Source organism: Sinocyclocheilus grahami, unplaced genomic scaffold (assembly GCF_001515645.1).
Source record: "Sinocyclocheilus grahami isolate Dianchi unplaced genomic scaffold, SAMN03320097.WGS_v1.1 scaffold1833.1, whole genome shotgun sequence".
Classification (NCBI taxonomy): Eukaryota; Metazoa; Chordata; class Actinopteri; order Cypriniformes; family Cyprinidae; genus Sinocyclocheilus; species Sinocyclocheilus grahami.
The window spans coordinates 14,610-24,733 of NW_015507012.1; the positions used below are offsets into that span (position 1 = coordinate 14,610).

The following is a 10,124-nucleotide window of genomic DNA, read 5'->3' on the forward strand; positions in this document are numbered from 1 at the left end:
ATATATATATATATTTAGTTTTGTGCATGAAATAGATGCCGACAGTCAAATGTGCAGATAAAGAAGAGCCATGGTCAGGCAGATGAGGAAGCGTAGACATGGATGCAGCTCTTAATACTTTAATTTCAAAACAAAACAAAGGAAACTCACAAAGAGGAAGAAATGTCACTCTTTCAGTCAATGAAAAATTTGGTGTTTGGAAACCTCATCACACTGAGGAACATGGCAATGTCCCAGAATGAGCTTGCAAATGTTGCTTGTGTTAGGCTTTTTGATGTGTACTACATTTCACTCTGGATACACATTTAAGGTCTCTCTCCAGCGTGAAGCTTCATGTGAAGCTTAAGTTTTCCTTTAGGTTTGCAACTCTTTCCACACACTGGGCAGGTGTAAGACCTCGCTTTACTGTGAACGCTCATGTGAGTCTGAAAGTTTTCTTTAAATTTGAAACTCTTTCCACACTCATGGCAGTCGAAAGGTTTCTCTCCCATGTGAATTACCATGTGAACCTTGAGGGATCTTTTGTTTGTGAAACCCTTTCCACAGTGATCGCACATGTAAGGCTCCTCTCCAGTGTGAGTTATTACATGATTCCTGAGGTGACTTGGGTCTGTGAAACTCACTCCACACTGACGACATGTAAAACTCTCCAATCTTGAATGAATCTTCATGTGATTATTAACGGCTGCTTTATGGCTAAAGCGCTTTCCACACTGATCACATGAAAACGGCCTATCACCGGTGTGACTGTTCATGTGATAGTCAAGGCTTAGTTGTGCTGTGAAGCTCTTTCCACACAGTTCACAGCTGTAAGGCTTCTCTTCGGTGTGAACTCTCATGTGTCTATCAAAGTTTCCTTGCTGAGTGAAACGGATTCCACATTGAGGGCAGGTGATCGGCTTCTCTCCAGTGTGAACCCTCATGTGGACTTTAAGGTTTCCTTGATGACTGAAACACTTTCCACACTCTGAGCAGATGACACGATTTCTAATTCGAGTCTTCTGAGCTTTTTCTTGTGAGGGAGTCTCTTCAGTCTGTGAACAACTTGAAGACTTTTCTCCAGTACTGCAATCAAGTTTCTTATAACGATCTCTACTCTCCTCGATCAGCGCCATCAGGTCTAGGATGAAAAGAGACCAATACAAGTTAAACCCTGTTTAAAAGCAACAAAAGTGAGTAGCAACGACCCAAATAACCCTACCATTTATTAAGGAGTGTCAAACTCAGCTTGTGGACGGTCACAGTCCTGCAGAGTTTAGATTCAACCTGCTCCAACATACCTACCTGTAGTTTATTTAGTAATTTTTGAAGACCTTGATTCAGTTGGAGTTAGAGCTAAAAACTGTGGGTTCGGGGCATCCCTGGTCTTAAATATTATAAAAAATATTGTTATTTAAACAATGTTCAGTTTTGCAGATGTCCTGATATCAGTCAGGATCTAAGCCCCATTATAAAACAGCAACTGTGCTTACTAAAGTTATATTTCTTCTAGAGCTATTAGATCTTCGCCAGCATAGATCACAACATTCTCATGGATAGCTTGAGAATTACATAGGCTGTTGTGGACAAGACATTAATATGGTTTATGTCCTAATAGGATTATGATCACTTTGTTTGTGTAAATGAAGAGAGTCATCAAACACAAGTATGGAGTGGCGCAAGGCTCAGTATTAGGCCCTCTGCTTTTCTCCTCATCTATGTTTTCCCTGAGAGACATTATCGTTAGATTTCACTGATACACCGATGACATTGTTTTGGATTTCCTCACAGTTTGAAGAAACACAAATTTCCAAGTTAACGGAGTGTATTAAAAATATCAAATATGAGATGGTTGGTAATTTTCTTGCATTCGATTCTTTCTTTGGACTAAATATTAAAATAAAATGTTATTTATCACACAGCCCTACAGCTAGCTCATGTTAAACTGTTTTTCAAATGTGTCACCATACATGAAAGACACATAATAAGGGGCTTTTTCACCACATAGTTCTAGGAACTAGCCAGCAGGGTGGTTCCTAGAGAACCAATTTCTCCCTCGGGCCGTTTTCCTGGTTGCATTCGCACCAGCAGCAGGAACTCTGAAGGAGTTTACAAACGTCAACAACTGGTGAATGGAGGATGCCATGATCTGAGCTGTTTTTGTTGTGTGTCGCAGATTCATGATAACGGAGATGGAATGTAAACACCCAATTTACGCGACTGAAAGAGCAAAAAGTTGTGCTAAGAGATTACATTTTCACAATCTCTATGAATCGCTTGAAAAGTAGGTTGTGGATGTCTTCAAGATTGATCATGATATAAACTTGTCAGATCACCATATGAAAGCCATCCGGGATTCAGTTTATATATGCAGTATGACAACATACAAATCAACTGTAAAGTGAGAATTAATAATTCTTTCACAGCGCCCCACAAATTGTACACTGTAAATCTGTGGTGAAAAGTGGAACTGCAGCACACTCTAATTGAGAGCCACTTGGGCAGTTTTGAGACTGCATCAGGTCAGTTACTAGCTGGCATATCTGTTTGTCCTATGTGATAGGTTGTGGATGTCTTCAAGATTGATCATGATATAAACTTGTCAGATCACCATATGAAAGCCATCCGGGATTCAGTTTGTATATGCAGTATGACAACATACAAATCAACTGTAAAGTGAGAATTAATAATTCTTTCACAGCACCCCACAAATTGTACACTGTAAATCTGTGGTGAAAAGTGGAACTGCAGCACACTCTAATTGAGAGCCACTTGGGCAGTTTTGAGATTGCCTCGCTTATTTTCACATTACCTAATTTCGCTCTAGACCTAGATAATATCAGTCAGCTTTAGCTGTATGTGTCTGCATCAGGTCAGTTACTAGCTGGCATATCTGTTTGTCCTATGTGGAGTAGTGGTTTAAGTAAGGGATAATCAACGGTTTGCCGTACATTAAAGGATTCTAAATGCACGACGTGGAGGCCAAGAACCACCCGAAGCGGTAGGTGGTGGCCTCCGTGAAGTGCATTTAAAATCCTTTAATGCACGGCAAGCCGTTGATTATCCTGCTTATTTCATGGTCATTTGCCAAGTTGTAGACAAGTTAAAACTAGCATTGCTCTTTGTAGCGCAACATTTGACCGAATGGGTAAAAATGACGTCAGTTACGGCTCGTGAGCGCTAGCACTCTGTCCTCTTCAAATCAGACACAGAGATGAAATAGTGCGGTAAGATCACATTTATTTGAATGAATTATAGCATTTATTTAAATAAATTATCGATTGAGAGAGAGAGACGCATTACCTGCGGCTCTGCTCTACAAACATTTAATTAGGCTACTTCAAAAACAGCGATTCTACCACCTCATTGGCTAATATAATCTAGCGATCTAATATCTAGGCTATTTTATTAATAAAAACAGCAGGGAAGCGTTAACGACAAGTTTATGTGTGTGCAAAGCGGTTAAACGTTTTTACTGCATACCTGCCAGCCAATCAGAATCCAGTATTCAGACAGACCATGGAATAAATGATTGAAAGTGTTAATCATTTAGTTTAAATGTGCTCACGTGAAACTCCTTTATATAGTTTTTTTGTATTTGTTTTATATTTGGTTTGAGATGAGACATGATATTCATTTTCAAATTCCACTACAACATTTTAAATCACCTTTCGGAGACAATATTAAGACAATTATTCTATGGTATTCTATTTGTGTGTACTTCGAGCCTGTCAATCAACATTAGCGTGCCGCCCACAGGTTGAATAACGTAATGACATTAGATCTCTGCCAAAAGTGTGTGTGCATTAGAGAAGTTGAAATTAATCGTAGCGCTGGGTGGTATACCGGTTCATACCGAATACCAGTGATTATTTTTCGCTTAATGTTTGGAATGCGGCATGGCGTGATGGGGTTCCTTTTCACTGTTACTAAGCTGGACGGTGAAACAACCCTCTACAATGCAAGTAAATCACTCGGATATGCGACTAAATCTTCACTCTGGGCGACTAAATGATGTCTAATATTAGCCAATGGCTAATAAATTCTCAGATTTTACTCGCCAGTGTGTGAGATGGAGGCTGAATATAAGTTTAGCACAGATATATTTTCACTCGCCGAACACACTAACAGAGCGCTACAGAGTTTCATTCTGTGATCTTTGCTATTTTTCAGTTAATCTGAATGGATGCGCAGCGCACCTGTGTTTGACGTACCGTAAACTCTAGTGTAACGGCTCACACACACACACACACGCAAAGAAAGAGACAGCGAGAGAGTCTTGCATAACATGCAGAACATGACACGCTACATGTAAACGATATTCTTTGTTGCATTTTCCTGTCAAAACAACGAAGTTCCTTTGGAATTCTTCAGCTTTTAAGAACTGCTGGGTTCTGCGGTAGAGGGCGGAGCTAATGTGCAATCGGCAATCTCATTGGCTGGTGCTCACCTATTATCGTCCCAGTTTTGTTTTTAGCAAATAAATTCGAGCGAACGCACACGACCTGATTAATATTCATGAACCCAGTAGGTCATTAATGCTTAGTGCATTTTATATTGTTATCAGTAGTAGAATTCGTAGTATTATTGTTATCATACCAGTATTGTTTTTAGCTTTTTCCTTTTTTTTATAGAAACACTAAATGACAAACTATCCAAAGCACCACCACATCATTTAAAAATGACAATTTATTTCCAAGTCAATCTATTGCAATATTTCCTCTCTCAATCAGTAGAAAATGTGGTCATACATGGAAAAAAAAAATACCGTCATGTACCGTGAAACAGGCATAACTTTGAAAAATACCGTGATATACATTTTTGGTCTTACCGCCCAGCAGTAATTAATCAATTATGGTCTATTACTACATTGATGCATCGCGATGTGGACGTGGACGATTCTGCATCAATAAACGTAATCAATTATAGCCTACTGACATCATTCGCATACGCGCTTGTCACGCAAAAATTAAAAAAATGCACTCTCTATTTTTAAATTCGAGATCTGGGCACATTTTTGGAAAAAACAAGTTTACATTGGCACTGCTTCCACCCGCCGCTATTTCAGTGTTTTACTTTAGCTATCCTTTCATTTCTGCCGTTCGGAATGCAGTACGTATTCGATGCATGAAACTCGCGCACGGACAGACTTTGTGTTTGATTTCCTGAAGCTCATGGCTGCGGTTAAATGCACTTGCACCTCCGAATACTTCTATGATATGAAATTGATGTAAACACAGTCAGTTATGTTTTCAGAGCAGGACAAAACATCTGATATGTCGTAAAGGTTAAATTCTTTTTATTATTATTATTAATTTGTAAATCATTTAAAGAGCAGCCTGCTTAGCCTATATAATTTAATATAAATGCACAAAATAAATTTGATATAATCGTCATGCATTGTGATATCGAATTGAATCAAATCGTTGACATGATAATCTTAATCGAATCGCGATTTTCAAACGCGTCGGATCGCCGTTGTTTGCCGTTGTTTTCACACCGCGTGACTACCCGAGATAGCAGTCAGTCGCTGCTGTGTTCACACTGCACGATGGATCGGCGACAGGAGGTTACACACGGCATGACTTCACGATAGGAAGAATCGCCGACAGCTCTGTCTGATCCGCAAACTACGTTTCACGACAAAACACATGCGAGAAGGGATGAGGAAATAACGTGAGAACCCGCATGCGTCAGACTGGAGTTCTCGCGAGCAAGACTGTAATTATTTTAAATATATATATATATAACCCGCGAATTGTCTGTGAGCGGATTTCCAGCTACAAGGAGAAAAAGAAAAACAGGTTATGCAGGAGGGAGATGCAGGGAACAGGGATTGGGTGCATGTTCTGAAAAGAGAGTTGGAGGTAAATAACTTTGCAGTAACTGTTATGCTGATGTTGTGGCTGGTCAAGCAAATGTGCTTGTGTCTGTATGATATAATTGTTCATATATCTATTAAAATACTGATATTCTGATCTATAACTCCTCCCCGAGCTTCCCGCTGCCCTGTATCGTGGTCTCTCATTGGCTGTAGCTCATCGCCGATGTGTTTTTCAGTCAGAAATCATTTCACACTGCGTGATTGTGAATCGCCGACAGCTCCAGATATTTCACGGGCGTTGGCGATTCCCTCAGATCGCGTCTTTGATAATTTGATAATTGTCACTCGCGTGAACGAGCACCGATTTGCCTCCGATGTCGGGCATTTGTCGGCGATTTCGCAAAACCTGTCGGCGAGTGAAAAATCGTGCAGTGTGAACTCGGCATAACGTGCATGTGTTCAGCGATTAGACCATAAAACCATAAGCTTTGAGTTTATCATAAGCCATATGGGCCCGGAACCCGCCCCACCTACACTTACGGTCAGGAGCCGCTACTGACCGAAACACAAAATGGCCAAAAGCAGCCCATACGAATTCTCACGAGTTCTCCGAATATGCTTTTTCATTCGTTCATGGTTGCAGTATTTCAGTTCAAATTTTTAATTGCTATAGTTTTAATTAAAAAAATGCTGTATTGACTGATGTTTTGTAGATGTTCAGTTGTTACGCTTTTTAAATGTGACGCTATTTGTATGCATCCATGTGTTTTCAATGACACGGTCTACATTTATCAGCGGATGCATGAAGCACTTCTTTAATTCTTGGCAGCTGTAATAGTTAACACATAGGAAACATATTCAAAATAATTTCACGTACAGAACTGATGCCACATGCAAAGATGAGACTTTTCGTAATTGAATGCATGACATGGTCCTGTGATCTCATGTCTGTCCACTTGAAGAGACCCGCTCCAAGTCTAACAAAACCACTTTAATTATGACATCTTTCAGAAATAGCACTCATTTCTGCAGATTTAGATGAGGATCAAATGAGCCAGTTCAGCTTTGATGATTAAAACCAACCTATATCTTCATCAGCATCTTCAAGCTTCACTCCAAATGTGTCTTCTATCTTTATGTCTTCAGTCTCCTCTTTAATAAACTCCATCTTTATCATAGGATCTCTGTGTGTTTAAGATGAGGATCATTAAGAGAAAAACAAACAATGCAAACCAAGTCTCTGGGTGTGTTACAAAATAACACGCGTTAATGTTAGATGAGGCATTACAATGTTACACTTAATAACAATGAAACAATTTTAAATTGTGCTTGAATGGACTGCGTTCACTTAAACGCTTCCAACGCTTAAGAACACAAACCTGGCTTCAGTCGAATCACAACAAACTGCCGGAGCGCGGCGCAGCCTTATGGCGTCACATCACCGCACCAAAATAAAAGTCCCGTTCACTCGCGCACAAAAATAGAGGAATTCAGGGTTGCATTATTGGGGGGGGGGGAAATTAATGCATATTTAAATGCATGTCGTTCAATCGTGTGCTGATACTAAGAACTAGCAAAGAAATTGTGTGAGATTCTGTCTAAATGGCGTGTGGCGTAATGAAATGTAACCGATTATACTAGATAATAATGCAATGCATGCAATAAAAGAATTACTGATGACAGAATCAGAATGAGCTTTATTGCCAGGTATGTTTTCACATACGAGGAAGCGTCCGCAGTGCAGCAGAACGACAGCGACAGAACAAAAACACAGATGTGTATATATATATAAATTATATAAAAAAATTAACATAGAACAAGTAAATACGTTTCAGACTAATTAAAAATCTCAGTTAATAGTAAGTGTCCAAAATATAATCGGTGTAAGTTGCTGCCTATATAGTGTAAACGAAAAAAAAACACATTTTAATGTTTCTTATTTTACAGGACGTCTGGCGCTTTAAGTGGAACCTACTATGCCTCTTTTTATAAGCTGTATGCAAGTCCCAGGTGTTCCCAGAATGCTTTGCCAAACATCTGTAATATACACATATAAAACGCATGCGCAGAAAGCCAGCTCTTTCGATGTCAACCGTCACAACTACACAAGCGGTCGTGTCAGAAAGTGCACATAAACACAGCTGGCTGTCTGTGAATGCAAACAGCTGGCAAAGAAATCGCATGTGCATGTGTATATATCAGTATATTAGATCTGTGAAACAAACACACACTACTATAACACAAATCAAGGGCGTGTAAGCTCCGCCCACTGGACCGGCGACGGCAGCCAATGGCGCGGCAGAAGGATTCTTGCGTGACGCCGTCTTTCCTTTTACGCGGCAATATTAGGTTAAATATATTTTCTTAAATACATTGCCTCTTTAATTCATCTGACTCCAAAATGAAAAAGATTTTTAACGTTTTTTAACATTTAGTCATTTAGCCGACGCTTTTATCGTGGGTTTAAACCTGGTCATTCCACCAGGAGGGAACATTTCATGTATTTAACACTAAATATTTTTTATTTGATGTATTAAATAGCAGTGTTGGGGGTACGCTAGTTACGTAATCAGATTACTTTTGTCAAGTAACTAGTAAAGTAACACATTACTTTTTAATCTACAAGAGAATATCGGAGTTACTTTTTCAAATAAGTAACGCAAGTTACTTTGTTTCCAATTTATTGACTGACAGCTCTGGCGTCGCCATGGTGACAGAACTCAGAAGATGTTACTGTAGTTCTAAAATAAATATGAATATGCATTAATTCATCTCACTCGCGAAAAACAAACAAACACAGATTCAGTATTCCTCAAAACGAATACAAATAATGCAGCTCAGAATATAGAGTAACTTTTATATTTGCCAAAAATATAACTTTTTTATTTTAAAAACAAACAAGCAAGCCCTGTCCAGATTTAAAAAGTAACGCAAAAGTAACGTAACACATTTTTCCATAAAAAGTAACCATAAATAGTAACTAAGTACCGTAATTAGTTACTTTTTTATGGAGTAACACAACATTGTAACGCATTACTTTTAAAAGTAACTTTCCCCAACACTGGTGCTCAGATGCCGAAGTTTGGCGAGTTCTTACTCAATAACACATGGTGATCCACATGTTCAGGTTTCCAGAATTGTGCTATAATAACCCCTACAAATACAACTACTATAATATACACTATAAACACTTTAAAAGAGACAGACACGTAGATATTTGGAGGGATAATCATTTTAAAATCGCACCCTATTGCATCAAAATGTGTTAATACTTTACTATAGTTAGGGGTGGAACATTTTATCAGCTGTACATATATACATATTATAGCTTTTATTAATAACCATTGCTATATAGCTGATAACATTGTCTAGTGCTCTTATGAATGTTTCTAGCACCCCTTCATGTTTTAAGTATTATTTACTTGATTTATTATTTTCTACGCACGCTAGTGATTTTAGAGAGCGGCGTGTCAACGGGACTTTTATTTTGGGTTTTGTGGCGTGACGTCATAAGGCTGCGTCCTGCATCTGTTGTGATTTGGATGAAGACAGGTTTGTGGAGACAGACACGTAGATATTTGTGAAAGATGTTTTCTCTGTTTTGGAGGGATAATCATTTTAAAATCGCACCCTATTGCATCAAAATGTGTTAATACTTTACTATAGTTAGGGGTGGAACATTTTATCAGCTGTACATATATACATATTATAGCTTTTATTAATAACCATTGCTATATAGCTGATAACATTGTCTAGTGCTCTTATGAATGTTTCTAGCACCCCTTCATGTTTTAAGTATTATTTACTTGATTTATTATTTTCTACGCACGCTAGTGATTTTAGAGAGCGGCGTGTCAACGGGACTTTTATTTTGGGTTTTGTGGCGTGACGTCATAAGGCTGCGTCCTGCATCTGTTGTGATTTGGATGAAGACAGGTTTGTGTTTTTAAGCATTTAAATAGATATTAATCGTTCAGTCAATTTGGCAGCAACTGTAAAATTAATTAGTTGTTATTGCGTGTAGCATTGTAATGCTTTATCTAACATTAATAAAGGATGTGTTGTGCTTGTAAAGCTCATGAGGCGCAGAAAATGTGCGTATCATTTCACTCGGTATATCGTGAATCAGTTTATCGTGAACACGATTTCAGTCCCTGGCCCGTAACGAGTCAACTGAATCACTTGCTGCTAGAAATGATTCAGTGATTCGAATCAGCGCGCTGACGGCACCTGCTGCCAGTGTTGCCAGCTTAGCAACTTTTCAGACTACCCTAGCAACGTTTTCTTCCAAAAGCACCTAGCAACAAATTTAGCTATTTTT

At 38.8% G+C, this 10,124-nt stretch overlaps 1 protein-coding gene across 1 annotated transcript; it reads right to left on the bottom strand.

Annotated features, from left to right (window-relative positions):
- Positions 1-6: 6 nt before the first annotated feature.
- Positions 7-7,263, bottom strand: LOC107572918 (gastrula zinc finger protein XlCGF7.1-like). The gene is made up of 3 exons (XM_016259352.1): positions 7,183-7,263; positions 6,887-6,987; positions 7-1,120 (listed from the first exon to the last, which is right to left on the bottom strand). The coding sequence occupies exons 2-3, from the start codon at positions 6,978-6,980 to the stop codon at positions 306-308; spliced, it is 909 nt and encodes a 302-aa protein (XP_016114838.1). The 5' UTR covers positions 6,981-6,987; positions 7,183-7,263; the 3' UTR covers positions 7-305.
- Positions 7,264-10,124: the final 2,861 nt, after the last annotated feature.

Bases quoted from the DNA above. Each gene is read 5' to 3' on its own strand.
- LOC107572918 (XM_016259352.1), bottom strand. From the start codon at position 6,980: ATGATAAAGATGGAGTTTATTAAAGAGGAGACTGAAGACATAAAGATA. The intron at 1,121-6,886 runs GTTGGTTTTAAT...TTTTCATCCTAG, and splicing joins AGATGCTGATGAAGATATAG to ACCTGATGGCGCTGATCGAG.